The sequence below is a fragment of the Asterias amurensis genome, chromosome 18, assembly GCF_032118995.1.
Source record: "Asterias amurensis chromosome 18, ASM3211899v1".
NCBI classification, from domain to species: domain Eukaryota; kingdom Metazoa; phylum Echinodermata; class Asteroidea; order Forcipulatida; family Asteriidae; genus Asterias; species Asterias amurensis.
This window is the reverse complement of record NC_092665.1, coordinates 16305417-16332236: the sequence shown is the minus strand read 5'-3', so window position 1 is coordinate 16332236 and position 26820 is coordinate 16305417. Positions and strand designations below refer to the sequence as shown.

Here is a 26820-nt window from a genome sequence, read left to right as displayed (position 1 = left end):
GGGGGGGGGTGGGGGGCATTAGAGGATATAGCCCTGGGGAAAGTTGTCCCGAAATTTAACTTTTTCGATTAAACCTTAATGTACAATAGACCCTGTATTACGGTGACTCTGTTTTTAGTACATGTCGAAATTAATTTATCGTAATGTTCGATTTCAGTGTATGAATAAACTTGTAGAAGTATTCCTTCGCTCGTTTGTGGTCAAGTCATTTCCGTCTGGCTTCCATTGTATAGGATTTGCTACTCCATTGGATAACCACTAATAAGAAGTATTAAGGTCAGGGTGAGCGACCGATAATTTGCCTTGGTGTATCTCCGGATTTATGCGCCTTTAAGATTAAAAAAAAAAAAAAAAAAAAGTGAGAAACCATGCAGGACATGTTTCAATGATGGAGATTTAAAGACATGCTTGTGTAGATTTACCAACAAGGTTGCATTATTTTACTACCTTGTAAAAACATCACTTATAACAGTAGACAAAAATACAGAAATGTATCCCCTTTACCCCGCTTTGATATTACTATACACAGAACCAATAGACCTTATCCACGTGACGTCATGAGAGTAGGGCGCCCTCGGCTAGAGGTCAAAAGGCAGGTGATTGGTCAATCATGTGCGCCGCGCGTACGTGCGTTTTCCAATCACCATAGTTTTACCTCTAAGATGGCGGCCGTGATGACGTCAATGCATAACGGTCCATACAGAAAATGTTTCATTACAAACTTCTTCTAACTTCGACCGCGAACACAGTAAGGCCTTTTTCGAAACCACAACAGCGCCATCAATTTTAATTTAAAATCGGGAATCTTCTTTTAAAGACTGTTGGTATATTCATCATTCTCAACTTTATAATATCTTACAAATAAACAAAATATTTACTTGATGCACAAAGCTCCGTTTTAAAATTATTTTCGTAAAACTGTATGTAACACACAATTATAATACAAAGCACACAGTTACAATCTGACAATCTGGCATCGACTGAATTCCACTTTAACAACCAATCAAAATCGAGTCTGGAGGGAGAATATAGGCTGGTTCCCTAGTACACGATAATCAATATCAACTGACGTTCATACGCAAAGGGGAACATGACCGAGATGACCGGCATCAAATCACTGGAAATAGAGTCTTTTGAGAGTACTTTTCAGCAAAACTTTTCTGACGTTAGTTGTGTTACTTTTACAATCACAAACACTGAAAACCCAAAGAATTGAAGTGTCTTGCTTATTACAAACTATTATATTTACAATTGTACATGCACACACCGACTGTTAACTTTGAAAGTTAGTTATGCTACGGGCTACAACATAAATATTTGTTTATTAGTTTATATCGCCCATGCTTTCCATGATCTGAGTAAATTAATGTATTTTCTTCACCTTTGATTGAGGGGAGAACTAGTTTCTAAAAATGATTGAGAATTGTGATGTTCAAAACTTGTATTCCTTGTAAAAAATAATGTGAAGATCTCCGACAACAAACACAAACCTGGGCCCAGTTTCATTTAACTGTTAAGTGGATAAATACTGCTAAGCCGAGGAAAACGTTTCACGAAATTGCAAGTAAACATTATAGAAAACATGGGCGATATATACTCAACACTTTAATGGTTAGATCTTCCACGTTTTGTGTATTGAAAGAGTTGCATCCATTCTTGCGATTTACAAGTGTGCACACAGGATTCCAGACTATAGACTGAATTTACCACTGGGTCCAAAATGGCGTCTACACCACATGGTAAATTTCAACTGGTTCCTCTATGATGCAACTCTCTCAATACACAGCTATAGGTCTTGATATACATTGCATTCCTATACAGTATACATGTAGACATCAATTTGAAAATGTATTACTTGTTATGTAATAATCAAAGTCTGTACACACACAAATTACAAGAGATAAGCATACACAACATTCATGTCACATAATCAACAACTTGATCAATCAAAATTTACATAATTACATATTTTTCTTCAAACTATTGGAAGGAGAGACGATTGTGAAATGAAGTGAGGTTTAAGATTGATTCAATATCTGCTAAACTTCATGTAGCTATAATAGGCACAAATTGTATTGAAGTGTGTTTTATAATGTTAATCCACAAGGGTATTACCACGTGGACGTTAGAGTCCTACTACTGCAAGTTAGCTTTCTAACCGAGAAGAGTCGGTTATAATAAAACATATTAAATAAAATATCAGCAAATACAAATAATTGTACAGCAGTTTGTCCAATCAAGCATAATACGAAAGGGTTTGCCCTCAACTTTGCCAGTGTCTGGTCAGCAGGACCATAACTTGTCATTTCACTGGTCCATCAGCTTCTTCACTAGTCCATATTCCAAATGAAATAAACACGCAACTAGTCAGCCAGACCAATTGGAGTGAATTCTGCCTAGTGCTCTTGTGTTTTCACTGGCGTTTTGAACAGTAGACCACTGGTAAACTGTATAACTATTTTGATGGTCGGTTTGGCCAGTGGACCACTGGTAAACTGTATAACTATTTTGATGGTGTGTTACTAGAAAGATCAACAAAGAGACACATACAGGAAAATAACATAAAATTGCACCATTGAAGCCATTTCTCATCTCAGCCTCACATTGGCTCTTATTTACTTATGCACAAATCCTGTTTAAAATGGCGGCTTAAATGATCATAAAGTGGAACTATGGAAGGGTAGAATAATGTCTTTTTATCAATAATATTTCTCATCGATTTATATATCTTCTACAGACATAAAATACGATTCAAAATTGACAAACAACAAAATAAAGACTTGTCCGTAAACAAAATACATAAAGTACAGACAATAACAGACGGAAGTATAAAAACATTTTTATAAAATTGTCAAAAGCTATATGACAATACAAATATTTGAAATTAAACAAGAATATGTTTGTATAACTGCATTGGTGTTGATCATATACATGTGAAAAATACAAGTAATTGAGGTTAAACGGTTATCAACTGAAATAAGGAACAAAACAAAATGCAGCTCAAGATGTCTAGCTTTTAAGAAAATAAATACACCAATCAGTTGTAGATGTATAACGGGTTAGGATTAGGGTTAGGGGAAAATGATTACACCAATCAGTTCTAGATGTATAACAATGAATACACATTTGCCGAACAAACAAATACAACAATTTCAACCAAAGGTTCATGTATTTACATATAATTTATCATGGGAACTCTGCAAACTCCCACAAGGGGATACAATAAACACAAAGCTGTCATCAGCCAATCTTGTGCATTAGGCCGACTGAGACACACAAATGAGTTTCCGTCACACCACCGTAAAGGCCCCAAACAAAAAGGCACATTGTTCCTTCATTTTGCCAACCAGTAGAGAAAGTGCGCGATGTAAAATTGACATCTTTTCAAAGTAAGGGTTTATTGTGATAATGACCCCAGAGTAATATCCTATAAATTAAAGACACTGGACACCTTTGAAAATTGTTTAAGACCAGTATTCTCACTGGGTGTATCTCAACATGTGCATAAAATAACAATATCTGTGAAAATTTTGCCCCTAATAATGAAAAGAAAAAACACCCCTTGTTGCACAAGATGCAAGATTGTGTGCTTTTAATTGCATGCAAAAGTCTTCACGGACCTAAATCTTTTCAGATTCAAATATTTGACTGAGAAATTACCTCTTTCTAATAAACTTCATTACTTCAAAGGGAGCCATTTCTTACAATGTTTTATACTATCAACAGTTCTCCATTGCTCGTTACCAAGAACGTCACCAAGAAAGTTTTTTATATTAACAATTATTTTTGAGTAATTACCAAAAGACGAATGTGTCCAGTGCCTTTAAAACAACATCCTAAACAAGAATTTGAAGGATTTGGGACCAAACTGGAAGAGAGTAGAGCAGTAAAGGAATCCGCCCCTGCTGGATTCAATAAAACAAAGATCAACAACTAATTACAACCTGGTTTTAGTTGCTATTTTCTTATGTACACATTTCAAGAGTATGCAGCAATCGTATTATAGAGTAAGAAAATATCTAAAGAATATGAAATAGAAAGAAAATCAAACTGAGAAAATAAAGGTAATCAAAATGAAACAATTTGTATATTATAAGTTATCACACAAGCGCAACTGGAATACGGAAAAATATAGCGCGTCTGCATCCCATACGGGTCGCAGACGCGCTATATTTTCTGTATTTCCACGAGCGCGCGTGTGATAACGTATTTATCTTCAAGCAAACTTGGCGCGTGACATAGAACACATAAGACGCATGGTAGTGATATTAACCGTGCAATATAGGTTTTTATCACCACTCCATTCTGCGAATCTGATTGGAGGATTAGCGCGTACTTGAAGATAATATTTAATATCATGCAAACATGCATGATAAGTCTTTAAAGAGTTAATAATAAATGATTACAATCTTGTGAAATTTTGGAACCTCTATGAAATGTGACATGACGCCCAAGACCCAACTCAGGCACTCCTTAAAAATTGAAATGGCATTCAAAGATGGACCTCACATCAGGCTTGATATGAACGAGATTGGGCTTAATTTCATGGCTCTGCTAACCGCCAAATTCTGCACTTACGATTATCATTCTCAGTGTAATTCCAGGAAACAGGGGCATTGACTCCCAAAATGGCGAAACCAAGACAATTTATGGTGATGAAGACGTAATCTGTACTGGGAGACAGAGGCCATGCTCTAATTAGGCATTATTAGAAAGCTCTTTTTCTCATCTATTTGATGTGCAAATTAAAAACAGTTTTGAGTTTTGGTACGAAGTAACTCAGTTTTAAAATGGAAGGCGCAAATAGTCTCATTTCAATAGGTTCCTTAAAAAAGAATAATAATAAAAAACAACAAATTATCATTAGTATTATATAAAGTTGGTACTTAGTAATATTTGTTAATTAGTTACAATCCCTGTTCACAGGAAACAAACCATCAGTTTATATCCTTATAAAATTCACTCTTGATATTTAAATACATCAGAAATTTGTGAAGAATTCCTAGGCACATCTCACATTATTAAATACTTCACACATATTTACATGATATGCCAAGAGAAACATTAACAAAAAAGGTTGCTTGTAAATTCCTGAACGGAATGCCCCCCCCCCAAAAAAAAAGAAAAAGAAAAAAAAGAACCGCCCCAACCGTAAATGAAACAAAACATTAACTTATTGCGTCTTATTAGGATTCAAACCTGTACTATGAATTTTTTTTTTTATTTTTTAAAACACTCCAACCAAAACAACTGCCCATCCAAACGCGTAAAATGTTTTGAACAAAAGACAAACAAAAAACGAATGGCTTTAAATAACACAATTTACAGGTTACCATGGTGATGTCAGTGCGCCTGGGCATCGTTAACGATACCAGTAGCTGCTTGGATACCAAGTGTTGTGTAGCCTACAGCTTGTCTGACGCTTGTCCAATCATTGGTATCCGTTGCCACGTCGATTGCCATGACGATGGGACTAAAAGCTGCTCCTTTGTAAGCGGACGTTGTGTTCAGTCCATAGATCAAGTGTCTAGTGAAAAAACCAAGAAGAAAATATGATGAGGTATCTGGAGACTTTAAAACGATTCTTGTAATTTTGGGGAACAGACATTGGTTTAAGTATTGTTTGAAGCTTTGCATGGTGTGGATAAATAGGAAGAAACTTTCGGGTACAACCGTGTGTAAATATCTTTTGTGGGATTGTTTGGTCTGAAAAGAGTCGGTGCGGTCTCGACGTTTCAAACATTTACTTTAGAGTTACATATGGTTATACCCGCAAAGTTACTAATTATTTCTCTTGGTCAATAGATTAGTTTTAAAGAGAAGGCTTTTAAAATATTAAAAAATGTGCATACAGAAGAAAGAACATTCATTGCTTGCAGAGATAGAAGGGCGTAAACAAAAAGAAAAAGAAGGGGGCTTTTTGTTGCAGGGGCCCAGCGCGATATGACCGAAATTGTAGATGAAGAACATGATGATATCTTCCAAGACGTCTTTCACTTACCTTGAGTCAGGACTCACCGCTGATCCATCATTGACTAAGAATGCTCGCTCAACTGCTATCATATGGTCATTCATTTCTTTTAACATCAGCTCACTGTATTCCATGAAGGGAAACAAACCAAACACATATCATTATTACGGTCTTGATCAATTTCAAAAGTTATAAATTTGAAATTTCACTTTTTGATAATTTAAGCCTAATAACAAAAAGTCTTAACCTCAAAAGTTGGCAAAAAATGTTTGTTTTTTAAATTAACTTTAAACATTTTAAAATTTGGCATTTAGGAAAAAGTAGGAAATTGCTTTTTAAGTACATAGCTACGGTATAAGCCTCACTAGAGTTGTTAGTTTATTTGTTAACAAATATAGCAGACTTTTCTGAGGACAAACAAATCTAAAATAAGATTAAATCCAACAGAAAAGGGTAAACAAAATGTGAAATAAGTTGAAAGAAGGCAAAATATTATGCATGTTATTATTAGGTACACTTTTTAAAAATAAACAGCACAGAATATTATGGCTATAGGGAGGCAATACCACGACAACAACCAAAACAAATACATATTCAAATCTCAACGAGTACAATTTAAATCACCAAATAGACAAAAAATAATAACATTTATGATTTTGCAATCATAGTCAACTAGAAATCTTTTACAAATACAATCAACAAAGAAAGCAGTTTTGGCAAAATTGAAAACATTTTGCAAAAGTTACAATTTGTTCATTGCATCAAAAATACAAGTAGTATTGTTATGAAAGAGACTGTTATAATACATTATGAATACATGAATATATGAATGTAGAAATATAAAGCATGATTACATTTACATAAATGAATACAGTTCCAAACATTTATTATAGTTGTCAAGTCACTTAATCGTTATAAAACCCAATGGAGAGAAGACAAGGAAGGAAGTTTCAGTTTAAGATGTGAGAGGAAACCCCAGAGAATTATTCCAGGGAAAACCACAGAGTTCAGCTAGGGCCTGAAAACCTAATCCACTGGCGTGATTCAAATTCGAACCAGGGTCCTAGAGGTGGAAGGTGAAGAAAGATACCACTGCGCGGACCAAACCACCCCAAAAATGTGTTAAGTAAAAGGCAAACTTTGCTGAAACATTTTTTTGTGTGGTTACTTACTCTGATTCTAAGATGGCGTTATACTTCTCTTGGAACATTTGAGCTGCTCCACTGAAATCAACAATAGAAGCCTCAAGAAGTTCTGAAGAAAAGAAAAGTTTACAACAAATGTTAGACTACACTGAGTCCCGAGTGAAATTTGATAAAGCTGCTAAAGCAGAAAATATTGCCTAACAACTTTCTGCTAAGCAGAAATGAGCAGGGCACCTGTGACATGGTAGTTTAGCTGGTTACCTTATTCTGGTAAGCACAATTTTGTTATGCTTGGCTACTTTTTGAGCTTTCAGCACCTCTATGACATTGGGCCGTGTTCTCAGAGCAAGAACGTCATTATTGTTCCAGCAAGGTCTTGTCTCACGAGGCAGCCAACTGAAATGCATGTAAAAGGCACACTATGGTAGCGCAAGGGAAGATTTTTCCTACTTTGTCATCCCATCTCAGAGAAGACTTTTCTTAAAAGTGACGTGTGAATTGTTTGATCACATGTCTTGAAGATGAGCAGAGTATAATGTTGGAATTGTCAAGACTAAAATTCAACACCTCTCCCAAAAGACATGATGGTAACCAGTAAGTTTACTAATTTGCTAAGCAATTAAGACGGATCCACAGTTAAGATCAATCTGAGCTATTTGTGAAATCAGCTCAAGGATATTAAAGGTGGGAATTCATTTTTTTGGTACTTGCCTACAATGTCAGAAAAGCAAAGTGTATTTAGGTCTTACCTGTTGATACCGTATTCCGTGTTAGAACCTCCCCATATTGTGCTTTTAATTGGTTGATGTATCTCGTTAACGCCTCTCCATAATGAGTAAGATCCATGGGAAGCTTAGGGGAGTCAGACAGCTTCAAGATCGTCTTGATTGCAACCTCCGTCACGGCGGCGTGGATGTTGTAGTCAGTGTCCACAAAAGAACTCATCAGGACACCATTGTCACAAGCCGTGTGGTATAATGGGAAATTCGGCACGTTGTAAAAGCCCTGATCAAAACAAAAAATATCAAATAATAAACCACAAGCGAAACTGACTGGGTATGTTTTAACTGATTTGGGGATGAACAAAAAATAATTAGTTCCACCCAAAATCAAAGAAAATATGAGGAGCCTCCCTTAAACAAAAAGATATTTGAAGATATTTAAAATCACAGGTGCTCGAGGTTTTGGCCAGGATTTGGTAAAAGGGTTTCAAAATTTGCTAGAAATTTAACAACTGGGTGTCCAAATTGTTCACTTACAATTCGTTTATAAGTAAATGACAGATAAAATAGGGTGTCTAAATTTAAAACATGGTGTCTTTAGACACTCATTATCAGTAACATTTAGTTCAACGCTGTTATTCATTACAATAATGCACACAATATGTTGAAACATTGATTCAATAGTTATCAACAACATTTAGGTGTAAGGTGAAGCAGAACGCTTTTGTACCATAACCTATGGACAAACAAATATCAGACCACGGAACCATGACAGGACAAAGCACAAAGGAAGCGGACAAGACAATATGAGACAAGGCCAACACAACTAACAAGTTACACCTCATTAGACTTTGAATAAGAGTCAAGGAACTGAGGTCTTAAGTTTTTAACAAACACAGATAGAGAGGGGGAAGATTTAAGATCTAAGAGATTTAAGAGTCATTTAAACTAGTCCAGTATGAGATGCCTCGATGAACAACAACACTGTTTTTAGACTTCGCTGATCTATTAAATTGGACAAACAAATTACCCCAACTGCTACTATGAGTGTTATAGACAGTCCTCTGACTAACACTTAAAGGAACACGTTGCCTTGGATCGGACGAGTTGGTCTATAAAAAGCGTTTGAAACCATTTGTTATGAAATGTATATGGTTAGAAAGATGTTTTAAAAGTAGAATATAATGATCCACACAAGTATCACTCAAAATTGCATGGTTTTCTTTTTACGTCGCGAACTATCACCGTCGGCCATTTATGGGAGTCAAAATTTTGACCCCCATAAATGGCCGACCGTGTTATTGGACGAGGTAAAAAGAAAACCACACAATTTCGAGGCATATTTGTGTAGATCATTGTATTCTACTTTTACATCATCTTTCTAACCATATGCATTCTATAACAAACGGTCACAAAACGCTTTTCAAAGACCAACTCGACCGATCCAAGGCAACGTGTTCCTTTAACATACATGAATGAATGGCTACACATTTGTGACTTTACCTCGTCGTAAGTGTATTTGAAGTCTACCGAAGGCACTCCAGCCAACATCAAGAATGCAGCAGAGTCGCTGGTCCTACCGAGGGGATCCATCCTTTACAGGAACAAACAAAATAACACAAAGAAATTACACTTACACATTGTTCAATTTTGTGTTTAGAGAAAAAGAACTGTCAATAATCATAATAATGGAAACTTTTAAAGCGCTGGTATCCGTCGCAAGTGGCGCTGCTGTACACAAAATGAAAGTAACGTCACATAATTAGAAGATGAGTATTAAACTATTCTTGAATATTATGCCAAGGGGTCAACTTACTGAGGTTGATTTGTGATGCTTACTGGTCTCCTTGCGGCCCAGTTGTTATAAATCTTCATGTTACTGTGTAGAGGATCTGGACAATCCACCTGTCGGTAGATAAAACAAAAGTTGTTTAAAATAACGTTGCAGGGATGGGTATACATTTGGAAATCAATCTTAAATGAAATGGCAATAAAAACTTACTGGGTTAGTATAGCAGCTCTCGATAGCATTAAGAATCCTTTAACTTTGAATGTGGTTGTGGAAGAAAAAAAAAGTTTTTGAAATTTGAATCTGAGAAGCTTCACTGTATCCCAACTGCAGAATAATTATTCCTTCATAGACATTCTCGCTCCTGATTTTCAGCGATATCTAAAATATGCGACCACCTAAAGAAATGAAATGTTCACATGTTAGTTGTGTACATCTACATTTATACAGAGTTCCAAAAATATTTACAAGACCAAAGATATAATTTGCCTTTGACCAACCTCTTCTCTCTCTCTCTCAAAAAAAATAGAACCAACAGATATTTCAGACAACTTACATCCTTAGTGGTCTGGTAAAGAACTTCAGCCAATAGAGGGCTCCCTGCAGTAGCAAAGCTGTAGTTCCCGCTGACAGCTTCATCTAAATTGATGTAAGCAACTGCTCTAGAGTGAAGTCTCTCCATATTCTCCTAAAGAGAGTGAGGAAAATAAGGAAAACTCTTTAACATCTTGAATAATGAGTAAACCCTTTTGAGTTCTGTGATTATCTCCCACCTTCACAAACCGAAAGACAAACAGACAAACAAACAAGCAAACAGCAGCAAAATCAAACGTACCTCGATCTCCTGAAGAGATTGAGGAAATTAAGGAAAACTCTTTAAGAAAGTTGGCATCTTGAATGATGAGGAAACCCTTCTTGGTTCTGCGATTACACCCTCCTTCCCAAACCGAAAGACAAACAAACAAGCAAACAGCAGCAAAAAAAAACATACCTCGATCCATTCTGTGGAGCCGATGGAACCGTCTTCTCCTGCATCCCAGCTGGCTAAGATGATGCTTCGTCTTGGTTTCCATCCTACCAAGAAAAAACAACCAAAGAGCAAAATTTAATAATAGTTTGGGGGGCTAATTATCCTTACTCGCAGCTAAGAGCTGAATTGCGAAGGACGCGGCTACAGCGTGATCGAGAAGCAGGCATGCAAGGGCGCCTTTGGCTGCCAGCCACATCAACCCATTATGACCACGGAGCACAGCCAATATCGCAAGTGTTTGATTTTTCCCGAGGGAGGAAAACCGGATGTTCTGGAAAAACCCTTGTGGCACAGCAGAGAACCAACACACAACTCAACTCACCGTCTGGGAATCGAACCCGGGTCACCTTGGTGAGAGGCGAGCGCTTTACGCACACGCCAACCATGCTACCAATAATAACATTTAAAAGACCGCCCAACATTTCCAAAGTTTTCAGGTCAGAGTGTACTACTTTAAAGGCACTTGACACATTTGGTAATTACTCAAAATATTTACTAGCATAAAAACTTCCTTGGTTACAAGCAAAGGAGAGCTGTTGATAGTATAAAACGTTAGTGGGAAACAGCTTCCTCTGAAGTAACGTGTCATGGTTAGTGTTAAGGGTTACTAAACTTACCTTCTCCCATCAACTCTGACAGAACTCTAGCGACCTCCAGGAGACAGACGGTTCCTGATCCTGGATCCACCACTCCATGAGCCAATGAATCTCGATGATTACCAATGATGACATAGCGATCTGGAAAATCAATAAAAACATATTAAATCACTGATAATTATTGTTAATTGAGCGCAGCTGCTTCACCATACAAAACCCTACAGTTTAACCGGTTCAGAGTACAAGATTTAAGCTCTGGTGTTTGGTCAGCAGAGTGTGGGTTCCAGTCCTGGTCATACTTTTTTAAGGACACTTGTGTTCTTAAGCATGACAGCTTCGTTAAGGAGTAGGTGGCAACGGCCCCAGAAAAAAGAAAAAATGCAGCCAACACCTTAAAGTAAGTGGCCTTCAGGCCTCGTGTCTGGTGACTTGCATGAACAAAATCAAAAAATTTAAAACTACACACTTACCTGGTTCAACAGTTCCCTTGATGGTGGCGATGACATTGGTGATGTTTACCAGTTTAATCTCATTGTTCACTTCCATAGTGAGTTTACGATTCTGATCATGGAACCCTGGTCCCATATAGTATTTTTCTAATTGTAGCTTACCGATCCAGTCTGGATTTGAGGCCGGAGGATTAGCCATAGCCCTACAGACAGAGACAATGGATTCAACAATTAGATCACAGTACACAGCAGGGTATTAGTTCAATAAACTACTTAAAGGGAAGGTATAGCTGTTGCAGTTGTTCGGCGCAACTCTGGCGCGCCTGTCTCAAGCAATGTAAGAGAATTAAGAGAAAAGAACCCCTGCAAATCCAGCTGGAATAAATTGTCCTACACGTACCTGATAATAGCGGTAGCGTCATTGTAGCTTATGGTCTGGACTGGAAACTCCTCAATTTGGTTAGAGATAGGCTGCCTTGGTGTCCAGTCTAAAGAAGTGAAAAGGAGGGGATAAGAGAATGAGTTCAAAGTTCAATTAGGACTGGAATAGACACAACTTATTGGTTGACAATAGGAGAGAAATTTGCACCTTCTTGTTGTATGGGGTTGAGTGAGGTGTGATGAACAGGTTTGTACAACTGCACAACTCTATGGCATTTGACAACCGATACCGTCTGATACTGAATGTGCGCTTAGAAATAACCGTATTAAAGGAACACATTGCCTTGGATCGGGCGAGTTGGTCTATGAAAAGCGTCTGAAACCGTTTGTTATAAAACGCATATGGTTAGAAAGATGATTTAAAAGTAGATTATAACGATCCACACAACAACATGTATGCCTAGAAAATAGAAATTGCGAGGTTTTCCTTTTACTTTGCGTACTCACACGGTCGGCCATCTTATGGAGTCAAAAACTTGACCAAGTACAAGGAAAACCATGCAATTACGAGACATATTTGTGTGGATCATTTTACATGTATTCAACTTTTAAAACATCTTTCTAACCATATACATTTTTTAACCATTTTTTAACTTTCATAGACCAACTTGGCGATCCAAGGCAGCGTGTCCCTTTAGCGCCTAATAAATATTGTGGTTTATTATAATTATTATTACAACTTCTTACCATGAGATGGGAAAAATGGAGATGATGGATCACCGAGACCAAACCGAGCCGATTCTCGTACCACACCATGTAACGGCATCCACCAGGTATATGGGAAGGTGTTAGCCGGTGTGTATTGAACTCCAGGCATGTTATATTGCTCAGGATCAGGAAAGGCTATAAGCCCGATGCAGCCTCCTTGTTCTTTGCTGTTTGATGCCTGTGTTTTAAAAAACGAAAAAAAAAAAAAAAAAAAAAAAAACATCAACTTGGTTCTCAGCCAGTATCACAACTTTGCTATCAACAGCTCTCCATTCCTCGTTACCAAGTAAGTTTTTATGCTGACAATTATTTTGAGTAATAACCACTTGAGTCTAGTGCCTTTAAAACGATAACAAATTTGCCTTGTAACCCACTTCAAAATTCTGCTAAGCTAGGATTATCTGTGCTTAACCGACTCATGGCCTGGCAGTTTTTATGAAACTGAATGACACTCAGATGATTCGAGGAACTTTCCATGTCAAACCATTATTTTCAGGACTGTGCATTATGAATATGCTGCCACCTAGTGTCCCAAATTGTCCAGGTTCATAAGTCTTACCATGAGAGCTAGAGAGATTCTCCCGAGCCTAGCTATACAAATCGATCCCCTGAAATCCAGCGGTGTCAGTGTTCTTAAGATCTTGAAATCCTGTCTAGTGGCGTAGTTGACATACAGTGGTTTATTCTGCAATAATTAATAGTAAAAAATAAATTTACTGTAATTATAAAGCCCCAAATTGTCATGGGATACAAGGCGCTGATATATAAAACAAATTAATGGCCGAGCTATGGTTATATGTTTCATTTAATTATTTGTTTTATTTCATTGAATTTTTTTATATTTTTTTATAACAATTTTGCCTTACATCACCAGGCCGCACAGCCTTTTCAAGGCAAGGGCTACAGTTTACTGATTAGGGCTCAGTACTCCAATCAACTGTGGGTACAATGCCACAGGGTTACCCCCTGCACAGTCTGTAAGGATGTACTTGTAGGCATGGGTAGCGTCCACTATAGGAGCCTGGCTGGTAGAGCACAAAAGACTACCTTCCCAAATTGAGTGGGAGTAGACCCTTTAAAAAAGAGCTGAAATACTACATGATGTAAGAATGATCGTGTACCGTCAAGTGAGCACGCGTCACGCAATTATGTCATTAATCCAGTAACTAGGCCTATCTCACATTATTGTAGTCATATATTATTGTTGCCCAGAGATATATAAGGCATGCTAAGGAGAGAAAAGAAATAAATTATGGAAACAAAGTTGAATTAAAAAATGTGCCTGATCAATAAAAAAAACAGTGGAGCTTTCACAGGCCTGTGTACATCCAATATTGTTTTAGAGAACCCTCCATGTTCAAAATTCCGATGCGTTTCAGGAGACTTACTGTTATTGATGCGTTAGTGCCATAAACTACAAAGGGCTGAAGCATCTGAGATGTAGTAGTGTCATTAGGAGTAAACACATCTTTATCAGCCCCTGTAACACTGTCAAAAATGGTGATTTTGTTTGGCTTGGCTCTGGAAAGCAATAAAAAAAAAATAGACATCAAAGTTTAAAACCACATTAATAAAATATATCAAAAGTGCTTGTGCAGACTTTTTTAAAAGTCAAAATTTAATTAAAAAAGTACAAGGTTTAAAACCTAACTTGAACTTATTCAGGGCAACAAGGCCTTAACAACTGGATGGGCTTCAGTTTTGGTTTGGTCCATTTTTCAGGGAGGGGGGGGAGCATAAAGCAACTCTCGTCAACACAAGTCATCAACTTGACCCCACCAAACTTTTGACAGATTCTTTTGGGACCACTGAAACAAAAGGTGTCCAGTTCAAGATGAAATCAATTAGGCCCTACTTTATTAAAATGACACCAAAAAGACAAAAACAATATGTTCACCAACATTAAACAGACAACACAACACTGTAATGAAACACAGTTAATGAATACTTTGTTATTGGCAACGTTGGCCTTGGAACTTCATCTCAAGATGCTAAATAAAAACTATTGATTGATTTATTGATTTATGTGAAGAAGAAGCAGACAGACATCATGAGTCCTGGGGATTCTCGGTTCTCAGCTCAATCTTGTCTTTGTTACTTCAACATAAAAGATTCTCCATTAATCTCAACCCAAGGCAAAGAGAAGACAAGCACAAAAACAATTCCAATTTCAACGTCCGATAGTTATTTTGAACTTTCTTTGAGAGTGAAGCCCACGTCCACACAACATTCGGGCTTTAAACGCCATGCCCATGCTATACTGTGCAGCTGTTATTGACACCACAGATTTAGCTTTGCCTCAGCTTTGGCCCCAAACACCTTGATTTACAGCCAAGCACCAAAAGAGTAGGCACTGTTTTCAAAATCATAGCTTGAAACCCTTGAGCTTAAACTGAAGTGCTATGTTTTAAAATTTACTTATGGTTCAAAACTATAATAACCCAACAACCAAAAAATCCTGCACATCAGTGGGTATTTGTTCAAACAAATACTGGAGTTCTGATTTGTCAACCACTGGTTCTTTTCAGACCCAACACTACACAAAAGAGATTTTCACATGGTGCTACCGCAAAGCTCACCTACAGATTTGTTAGAACCAAGAAAGGAACATGATACTTTTAGGTCACAGCAAACAAATATTTCTGATGCCTAAAAAAGGGTGATACTCCATGGTTCATTTTGCGTTGAACAAAGAATAAATATTACAGTTACTCACGGATTCGGCCTTGATAACGACACTAAATAACTTTTCTTTGCGACATCAAATCCATAGCTCCTCCAATCCCTGTAGATTCTGTCGACTTGACGCGTATTTTCTGACGATCCAGCGTGATGGGGCAGGGTCGTGAAATTTCTGTGGCATCAAAAATAAACTGGAATTAGCCAGTGATACATAACGTTCAAGTCAAAATAATATGAATTTGCCAAAACCACTTTAATATTCACTTTGGCGTTTATAATGTGCCGGCTCGTGCCTAGCGAGACACAAGAGAAATGTTTATTCAGTTCTGATTTACACAGTAGGTGAGTCTGGAGGGAAGTTTGGAACAAAGCTAGTGATTGACTGATCATAATCAGTCGATTTAATTCAAGGATTTGTTTCTTTCTTCTTTTGATAATTACTTGTTTTTACTTTTTACTTTGTTCTTGACTTATTTATAACGCATTTATATTGGTTAAGCCACAGGGCATGTGACAGGACAAGTTCCAGCTGGGATGAAAATAAAGTTTAGGAAGTCCCGTCCACACATCTCATTAGCAAATATGAGTCACATGGTCTTTAGTGAGCCACTTACTTTAAATTAGTAGGAAAGTTCGACTTTTGAATATGTCCATGAACTAAAGCCATGTAGTTTGTTGACGGTTTAGCACTCGGCGGTCCCACTGTGATCCCCGAATCTCCACTAGACTTAGTTGACGTCGGTTTCGCCGTTGGAGTCGACGCCGTGGTATTATGATAACCGTTCTGGCTGGTGACCGTAGCGCTCGCAGCGAAAAAATGTCCTAGAATAATGCCGATGCCGAAGCAGCAAAATGAAATCACAAGAACAATCAAGACTTTCCAGTGTTCTAAACAGAAGAGTTTAAGACCAGTCACTTTGGACGGCGCTCCTTTCACGTTAAGATCTACAGCGTCAATGTCCATTTCCTCAGCAAAGCGTGTGTATGCCGCCCCACTCCCAGCTCTGTTGTTACTGTCCGTGCCCATGATGATTTAATCTGTAAATAACAACAACAATAAACACATGGTGTTACTGCAAACCATACATGCCATACAACAATCAACAAACATTTTTTTCATAAATTAGCTATGATTTCGATCAGGATTTTCAAAAGAACAAGATTGTCACAGGTATTGAACTTCGCTCTGGAAAGGGCACTCTACTTTTCCTCTGGTAAGGGCACCTCTATTCAATGAGGAAAATGCCAGTTTGTGTTGAAACCTTGCAAAGGGCACCACAGCAAAAAAGCACAGGGCACCACAGCAAAAAAAAAAACCCCAAAACAGGGCATCACAGCAAAAAAAAAACCCAAAACACAGGGCATCACAGCACTTGCTGTGAGTGCAATGGGTTATTTTGAAACCTCTTGTGTCTTAATTCTAGTATTATAACCTTGCTCTTTAGGCCTAAGTTAACCCAAGACTTCTTATATCTTCCGATATCCTCCTCTCTTATATCTCACTCCACACCAAATTGTTTTGACTTTGATTAAAGACTAAAATGCCAGACCCAATGATCATCATGGTCATGAGTGATTGTTATTTGAGCTTACAGCCTCAACCCTTCTGAATCCTTCAATTCAGGCAAAGAGGATGAAAAAGGATTTCTGTCAATTTTAAAAAAATTCCAAGAAAAAAAGGAAATCAACTGAACAGATGCAAGGAATATTGTAAGGCCAGGATAATGGCCCGGATGCTAAACGCCATTGTTACTTTCCTGCTTATTTTGACTACGATTGTGTAATATAAAGGAAAAATAAACCTGTGTTTACAACGTAACGCATCATTGCTGACCTAAAAAAAAAATAAACAGAGAGATATGGAACAGTTGGACATTTTGAAAACACCATTCATCCCAAACCAATGAAATGCTAAAACCTGTTTACGACCAAGTTTCACGTTCCAAAAATATGAAAGACTAAAAAGTTTGGTTTCACTTTTTTAAACACTAACATTGTTAGCCTCAAACAAGAATGGTTCAAATCTAACTAGGAAAGCACCGCCTTATCGACACATAGAGCAATCATTATTAAGGTTAAATGAATAAAATATGGTTTTTCATCTCTCCATAAATCTTTCTGTAACTGATAATGATTTTTATGATGACACTTGTGACAGAAAAATAAATCTTAAATAAAAACAAAATGAATTGGAAGGCTTGATGAGTAACGTTGTTTTCAGGTTCTATGGCCAGACTTTCCTTTCACCAGGTTCACATAAGTAGACCATGGGAGTCCTTGGCAACTATAAAAGGTTGGTTGAACAACAAGCCTATCAACATGTCAACAAAAACGGTTGTAAAAGTTGAGTTCATTCAATTATTCAATGCACTGATCCACTACATTTACAAGTTTGAATCCTGGAAAAGTAAAGTAATGTTTCTCAACCGTTTATCTGCATGTATGCATTAAACATTTGTATGCCTATTGTAGAATCTGAATTTAACAAAGAATTTTGAAACATAAAGCCTAAAAAAAAATATATATTTCAGAGGAAAACAAATGGGCTTCTGGCCAAATTCCAACTGGCAGGGAGTGTACTAAAATAGGGCATCTTCATGTTACATGTTTTTAGCAGCTTTTGCAATGGTTGCCATTTTACATGTTTAATATCATTATGGCTTCAAATGTTATGTAGGCTACATATTTACATGATGCTAGCATCCACGTTTAAAGATGTCGCGAAGGTTTTAAACAGGGGCCAAGTTTCTTTGTCGGAACTTTCGTTTGCACCATGAGTATTCTGTAGAAGCTGATTAGTAAGTTTGTTTTAAAACACAACATTTATCATTGAGTAGGCCTAGATATCAATTGTGAGAGATCTAATCCTCAAAATAATTGAGTTTCACTCCTAACTCTTATGACACTCAATTACAGGCCCGCTCAAAATTGAGCTGTGAAAAAAGAAAAATGGTTAGACTACATGTGTACGCAATTTGTTTTAATTTTGTATTCTTAATATACCTACCTGTAGTATGTTTTCAAAAACATGTTTAAATGATTTTCAGCTAGCAGTGTATTTAAGCCTGCATTTCCATTTAGGTGTTGAAAAAACTTTTTCTTGGTTTCAGGTTTTTACATTAATGATAGTATTTTAACCTTCACTAGGTTGCAGAACATAAATCAAGACAGAACCTCATGAACATATCCTGCTATGGGACATGGTCAGGGTCAAACGATACTGAGGGTCAAGCGATAATGAGGTTACCGGTAGGCCCAGGCGTAGTAGGGTGACCCCCAACTTGATCTTTGTGGGTCATGATAATTAAATAGACTAGTTGTACCCCTACAGAGAAGTCATGGTTGGTTTCAGTTGGGTGGTGATGGCAACCAGCTTGGCATTGTCTGCAACGTGTACCATTGCGTTTAAACTTTGCAGACTGCCATTTTCTTTAGTTCTGTTTTCATTCTATGAAATTTGTAAGGAATATGAAAAAAACTGAGCCTAGAAAATGAAACACTCTTTCATTCTGACCAAACTTGAGGTACTTTCCCTTCAATAGTACAACCTTTGTAAAGTGCAATCCAGCTACATGTACGACCATATTTGGAGCTCTCAAAACAATAAACAAACTTAGAAACGGCATATTACACGATATTTGCATGTCTGTGGGTGCAGGTTATCAAAGTACATTATGACAATAAAAAGCCCATTAAAGGAACACGGTGCCTTGGATCGGTCGAGTTGGTCTTTGAAAAGCGTTTGTAACCGTTTGTTATAAATTGCATATGGTTAGAAAGAGGATTTAAAAGTAGAATACAATGATCCACACAAATTTGCCTCGAAAATGCATGGTTTTCCGTTTACTTTATGAACTAACAAATTTGACTCGTACCATAAATGGCCGACCGTGTTAGTCGACAAGGAAAAAGGAAAACCATGCAATTTCGAGTGATACTTGTGTGGATCATATTCTACTTTTAAAATATCTTTCTAATCATATGCATTTTATAACAAACGGTTAAAAACGCTTTTCAAAGACCAACTCGACCGATCCAAGGCAACGTGTTCCTTTAAAGAGAGAGTTGCTCACTAACAACAAATGAGTCAGTCATTAAAGCAATGCCACACAATGTGTTTCAAGCAAGCTGTTGAAAATGTTCAGAGATTCTGATAAAGTACACGTAGCTTGGATTTTTAATGATAAAAAAATTCCATAGTTCCAGAACAGGAAGAGATATTTTTTTTTAAATCCCTGTTCGGAAATATCTTATTTCAACAGGTACCAGTAAATATACACAAAGATCATGCATGACACTTGACAGATTTGTTCATGAATATTCATTTTACAGGGAGGGTTCATACTTTTTGTTTCTCCAAAACTAAGAAACACTGTCCAGCTGTTTGTAACATTTTAAGAAACGGTCCCCTTCTTAGGAATGAGGTTTTAGAGAAAGAGATTTATAAATCATAGTTTCTGCAGAACATTATACCCTCCAAATTCTCAAAATTGATGAGATGTACACAGGTTAGTTTTATATAGGATAAAAACAACAGTCAGTTCCAAAAACACTTTATAATACTTTGCCTTTATATGAAAAGAGTTGATACTTTTTTGTGCATCTTTAAAACACAAATTGGTGTAAGGGTTCACAAACAGTCTAAGCATGCCAAGAATTTGTGACCTTTTCACATCAGGCCAGGTAGTTAGGGGGGGGGAGGTCTCCTAAAAAAGTAAGGGCTACAATGCAGAAGCACCCTGGGTAGAGACTATGTTTACAAACGAACATGATGGACTACTAACTGGATGCAAGTGGATTCAGAGTGTTTGGGTATCGGATGTTTTGATATGGATTTGTAGAATCTAAGCGATGACAGACCAGCTACATGTATTTTGGTTTTAAGGGAGGGTTGCCCAGTCATCAGCTGGTTCAAGCTGTTTTTAGGTCAAATGACAATTCCATGAGAAATGGAACTGTCGTCTAGGTGTGTAATGTTTGTTGATTTTTTAAAGCTTATGGCCATATTTCAAAGACCAGTATTTTATATCCCAACTTTTCTCAGACATGCACCAAACCCATGAAGGTTAATCGGTCATTCAAGTGTACATTTGTACAGTGTTTAAGCCCATCACTGTATGTTTTCAAACAGAGTTTCTCGGACTGGCCAAATCAAAACTAATCGTTTTACTGTTTCTTTCCAGGCCTTGAACTTTGATCTTGAAGGGACACAGCAATTTCCCTCTGGTGAGGGGCATTTCTATGAGGAAACCATAAATTGGTATCGGAACTTTGCAAAGGGCACCAGCTCAGCAGGGTACCACAGCAATTGCTGTGGTGTGCCATGTTTTTGTTTTTTTAGGCCAGCATTTCAGACAGGGTATTTCATGGGAAGTTTTCTACGATGCCATCTTTAAGCCATGTGCTAATCTGTGAACACCTATGATCTTACCAGTGTTGTGCGGACCCTTTAAACAATTTAAAATAAGATCTAGTTGTTGCAATGCAGGTCACCATACATAGCACCGGTGCAGTTTTGGGTCGAGATGCCGGCTTGATTAAACGTAGGGGGTATCGTACTGCCGGCTTACTCTAGACAAATTTGGTTAGCGAGTTACACAAGCCGTGAAACCCAAACTTGTAAACTACTATCAGAGTGTGGGTTGCGTGGGGCAATGTGGGGTAGGGTTTTCAATGGGAAAGAAAAACAACTTGAAAGCATTCACGCCTGACTGGTGATGAATGGTGACCCAATTCGGTTTTAAAATGAATGTTCCACTTTCCTACTTTTACAGTTAATGTAACGTCACACAACTTAGAAACGCAGCCAAGAGTAGGTAATGCGATGAGGGATGGGTACATGTATGTTAGCTCAAAGTATTTGTTACTCAATAGCTTAAACCCATGTTCCAATTCCCCTACATACCATAATGTATTTTCCTAACCTTAACCCTAACCCTCACCCTGGCATACTCTAGATCGTGAGATGTTGTCGGAACCGTGTTGATTATCAGAACATAAAGCAGTTAATTTTTATAGCCACCTTGCAAAATCATTAGAGGTACAACAAGTAGAGAAAAGTACAAGTTTAAACACCAAACCACAATACATGGAACTGTAGATAAAAGCGCAAGCTTTGCCTTTCAGTGACTAGCCAGTGGCAGGCCCAGGGATTTCATCTTTGAGAGGGCAAGGCTATTTTCATTTTGCAATTAGGAAACTACAATTAAAAGAAAATATACATGATAATGTTGAGAATTTGACAATTTATGCAACTAAGTTTAAACTTTGAATCGATACATCATTGAGTTGACTTTGTTGATGCTAAATCGGGGGAAAAACGGACCTAGCATCTTTAAAAAATAAGACATTGTGAATTCAGTTTTAAAATCAAACTCTCCAGTCTACCCATTAAAATGAAAAAAATCGCAGTAGGCGGCATAACCTCAACTACCCTTGACTGGCAATCTAGAGGTTCAATCACTGCCTCGCATTGCGCCTTCTAAGGCCCCCCCCCCTAAAAAAAACCCCACAAAAACATGTTTAGCGTGTTATCTTTTTGAAAATGGAAGGAGGATCGTTTTTCTTCTTCTTTTGTTTCAAAATAAGCGCTCAACACATTTTTTTTTATGACAATCGGCTGGGCTATTTACATTTTGTTTTACAATTTGTCTGAGATGGTTAAAATATATCCCTTTTTGCGTAAAAAAAGGGGTAGGCGGCCTCTAAAAAGGAAACAGGCGGGGACACTTAACAAGTTTTTATTTGCAGTTGGCCTAATGTGCCCCTTCCTGCCACTACATCTCACTCATCATATCTCCGTGCGTCTTGGTCACAGGATATGACCCCAATATTGCCATCGCATTTCCTGAAAATGTCTTCACTATGACCAACGATGACGACACTTCCCCTACAAGAAGGCAAGGTCAATGGGAGACTGGTGGGGGGGGGGGGGTGGCGTTTACATCTAGATCCCCCTTTTCTTGGAACTAGTGGTTTACCTCCTGATGAATATTCTCCGCAAATTAAATTCTCAAGAAACATCTTAGCAGCAAGGAAGAAAAACCCTGGTACTTCCAGGAATTCGACCCAGAGTGAGAGAGCAGAAATCTGGGAAATCTAGGGTTTAAATCATGATTCACAAAACTTTGCACGGCAATAAGGGGCAATAATGTATTTTTTTATCTAGGGATTTTTTTAACCACAACTTTGCCTCAAACCGTTTAAATTAGCAACTTACCTGTAATAAACTAGACTCTAACAGGCTAGTTTAAATTTGAGCGAGACACCTGACAAGTCCGGCGGGTAAGTCAAGAAAAAAAGTTGGCGTAAGGCCTGATCACCTCCTTAGGTATTGACTTGTAAGTTCCGTCTTGGTCTAGGTCTGACATTTTAAGCCTTCACTAGATTTTCAAACGCCCCTCTAGGCCTCGGAATTAATTACAGGTCTACCTCCGTGTAGGGGTCGCAGAAAGTGTCACAACATCAGGTCTATCTTTCAGTCTTGACGTCACCTTTGACCTGATTAGTGTGTTTCATTACAAGGCTCACTACTACGTGTAGATTGGTCTATGTCTCATCAACTCTAGTTGAACCTTCATTACAATGTACACCTGGGTTTAACATGAGGTCTTGCCCTACTTGCTATGTCCAAGAATATACGTAGAACTCAAGTCATGAACATGCAGTACAAAGTATACGAAACTGTACTCAAATGATAAATTTCAACTAAGCAACTCCAGTCCCACCCCCGCCCCCTCAACAAAATGCAGGCCAGATATTTCACTACAATAAAGAGGATTGCCTCTATGCCCCCTGGTCATTGCCTTGGTGCCCTTGAACCCAGTTAGAAGTTTACAATCCTCATCTGGGTGCTGTTTACCAAGGAGAAAATGCCTTGGTGCCCTTTCGTTCCAAAAACGAAGCATAGGCCTACGTCCTGAAAATGTGAAAACGTTCCCACCCCCCAAAAAAAATTCAATCTTTTCACAACATCTTAACGTTAGCGCTGAGTGCAGTTTAGCCCAATAGTAATGGTATTGCTTTTCAAAATACCAGACAAACGCTGATAAAAAAACCCACTTCCCATTTAAATTGTTGAGTTTGTGTACAAATGCAGATAAGACGAGTCAACATAAAACCATTTTTTTATAGGTTAGGCAAGATGTCATCTAATATCTTATCATTGTGTAAACTCTGATAAATGTTAGGGTTTTAAACCTACATTGTACACCACTTATGTAGGGACTGAGCAAACAGCATAACACACCATTATCATCAGTCAAAAATGTTTTAATCCTGTGTTGGCTGGCTCAACCAATTCATGAATGAATTTCAGTTGAATAGAATGTGATAAATTTCTTGGTAAATTTTATTAAAAATTAAACCCACATCCGCCTCATTCATGTACTGTTTTCATTTGGTTTGCTTTGATAAACCCAAACGGAAACTGAACATAATGAAAAGATACTTGATCAGTTGAGGAGTGTGAACAAAAATTTGAACCTATGACCTTCGGATTGACAGGCAGATGCTGCCCCAATTAAGCTATTCTGGCAGCATCGTACATTTGTACACCTTACATGCCCTATTTATCCGACGACAATTTCTTTTAAATGTCAAGTTTTAAGTTTAAATAGAGAAACTAATTAATTGGTAATTGAAACCAAATCCTGCTCTTCTCAAATTTTCTTCTGAAACATTGTTTTCCCCACACAGAAAAGCTTAGAAAAAACAGAATTAACACATAAATCATCCAGCATTTGCTATTGGTGTTATGGGTTAATTTGGGACCTGTCATATCACAACTACATGTATTTAAGCTTTAAATGTTTGAGTTATTGTTCAGTTTGTCCTTGAAGTAGCGTCTCAGCATCTCAGACAAAAACCAGTCAATACAGGATGGGTTTGTGATTTACTAGACCATGAAAACAAAAGAGATTTCACATACCATGGACACAAAAGAGCCTGGACTTCATGCAGACATGATTTGTCCAGGGATTGAAATTTGGGGAACTCAATTTATTCGGACGAATTGTCTAAAAAAAACTTGAAGGAAGATACTACATGTACATCAGTGTAGCCTAGAAATAGAAAAGTACAGTTGTAGGGCCTTCCATTACATGTTTAGGTCTATTTTTCAAATTAACAAACATTTTGGGTCACCAGAGTGACCAATTCCCTTTTCTTTTTAAATGTGATTTCATTTCCACTTCTAAGTTCTAGTGACTCGGCGCTCCGAGCGAGTCAAAGCTCCAAAGTCAATTGTAATTTAGTAGACTATGTCTCCCTTGGCCCTCAAGCTCCTTGAGCTGTTAATAATAATGTTGTTACTGTATATGATATGGATGAGGCAGAAACATGTCGTGGCCGAGCAGTAAGCCTAAAGCTCCAGAAGTCAAGTTCTGGTGTTTCTGATCAGCAAAGTGGTGGTTCAGTCTTGACACTTGTGTCCTCTACATTGTACCTAAGCAAGATACTTGATAGATACAAGTTTAACACTCGACCCTCGCCGGAGCGCTTAAATTATTGTAAATTAGACACTTTCAAAATATTATTGCTTCGACCCTTGGACGCGGGGCGTAGCAAACAGTATTATTACACAATTATTGACAAGACTCTAGAGAAGGGATTTGCCAAAGCATGGCAATTTATTCCTCCATGGCCAAAGTGTGTCTGGTAGCAGTGCGTTTATCTTCAATCGTGATTTGAAGAAATGGCTAAAAAATACAAACTGCCAACCAACACACACCCGCCTAAAAAATGTAGTAATTTTAATGATTTATCATCATCAACTTTCAAAGCTTTAATTTAAAATCTAAAGTAGAAGACAGCCCAAGCCCTACCCCTACCCCTACCCCATGCTCATTTCAGGGAAATATCAAATAGCTGCTTAAGTAATGAATCGCAAGAAAGAACGAATTATGTACGGTCAGAATGTGTAAATACCCTCCGTGCAAACACCATTAAAAACATAGTGTACACAAATGTAGTGGGATGATCACAACACGCCACCGGCCCCTGCATGCCATGCCCTAACACTGTACTGTGGTTTTATTTATGACTGTTCAAATGATTCTAACATCACATAAAACCTCAATTTAAATGAAAATTTCAAACTGGAGGCAAAATATACAGATGAGAAAGATACATACCATATGCACAACAGCCTTGTTTAAAAACGCAGCGAAAATCTTGGAGAAAAATGCTAGAAGATCCAGTAGAATTGGGTCATATCTTCGTCACACGTTTAGTGAAAGCTGTTGTCTATCAGTTTATGCACGAGGGCGGATTTTGTGTACACACACGTACTATGCATGCCGCCGTGTCACACAACACAAGACTAGCTATGAATGAAATTGAATATTCATGACGTGACGTAAATAGATCACGCGATTGTAAAAAATTATAGTAGGGGCCTAAAATACAAAATGACTGGATTTCGTCTCGGTCACATGGGTAAACAATAGTACGAGTTATATATTAAATTATTTTGAAAATTATGCCCACTTGGTTAAAAATCCATTTTGTTTTGTTTTTATGGAAAAGTGAGAAAGGGGCAAGAGATGCTCTTTTCTACCTCCCTGATGTGTGCTAGTTTTCTTTCCTCCATAGCTAGCCGCGGGACCTCACCATAATTTCAAAGAATTCTCGGGTCATAAATATAGCGCCTTAGCGGCAAGACATTTGCTAGTTGAAAAAGCATCATGGGAATACGTGATATATTATATTATTTGTTTTGTTTTTGTTTGATAAATTACTTATTTATCTATGCAGGCATGTGATGTACTTTAAAAAAAATATTTATTAATGTTTACATGACATACTTGTATAACATTGTTTATTTTAGTATTTTATTGGAGTATTTTATTTACACCGAGCTGTGTATGATAAAAAAATGATAATCAATTGTCCATGAGATCTTGATGAATGATTCATTTCATGTTAATTTAGTCTCGGTATGAGAACGATCGCGTGATATTACTACATTGTTGATAAACATCATGGGATGCGATGAGGCCATGTTCTACACAATACAAGATCATTACTGTCGTTGTCTGTCGTAGTTTTTGGCAATCATTCTTGTTTTTTTTTATTCATCATCACAAGTCACGCGACTCATCACGAGTTTCTGCCTCCATTGATCTCTTCAATTGCCAATAAATGTTAACCTCCCAGCAATGTTGGCACTGGCGTCTATGTTACTCAAATCTTACTCTACAGGATAAGACTATACAAAAAGCGCAGTTGACATAATAACAAATTATTTTTTATTATTCCAAGAATATTTTCACTGAGGCAATGATCG

At 37.5% G+C, this 26820-nt stretch overlaps 1 protein-coding gene across 1 annotated transcript; it reads right to left on the bottom strand.

The window, feature by feature from the left end:
* Positions 1–38: 38 nt before the first annotated feature.
* Positions 39–25800, bottom strand: LOC139950355 (putative N-acetylated-alpha-linked acidic dipeptidase). Its single transcript, XM_071948975.1, has 17 exons — positions 25667–25800; positions 16148–16571; positions 15568–15705; positions 14240–14372; positions 13411–13536; positions 12831–13029; positions 12103–12190; positions 11724–11905; positions 11275–11394; positions 10619–10701; positions 10184–10315; positions 9655–9743; positions 9342–9432; positions 7866–8121; positions 7144–7225; positions 6002–6094; positions 39–5527 (listed from the first exon to the last, which is right to left on the bottom strand). Exons 2-17 carry the CDS (start codon positions 16558–16560, stop codon positions 5344–5346), a joined length of 2409 nt encoding a protein of 802 aa, XP_071805076.1. The 5' UTR covers positions 16561–16571; positions 25667–25800; the 3' UTR covers positions 39–5343.
* Between the last annotated feature and the right edge of the window lie 1020 nt (positions 25801–26820).

Excerpts from the sequence above, each read along its gene's own strand:
- LOC139950355 (XM_071948975.1), bottom strand. The coding sequence starts at position 16,560 with ATGGGCACGGACAGTAACAACAGAGCTGGGAGTGGGGCGGCATACACA. Across the intron at positions 7,226-7,865 it reads ACGGAATACGGTATCAACAG|AACTTCTTGAGGCTTCTATT; the intron begins GTAAGACCTAAA and ends TCTTTTCTTCAG. Across the intron at positions 5,528-6,001 it reads GCGGTGAGTCCTGACTCAAG|ACACTTGATCTATGGACTGA; the intron begins GTAAGTGAAAGA and ends TTTTTTCACTAG.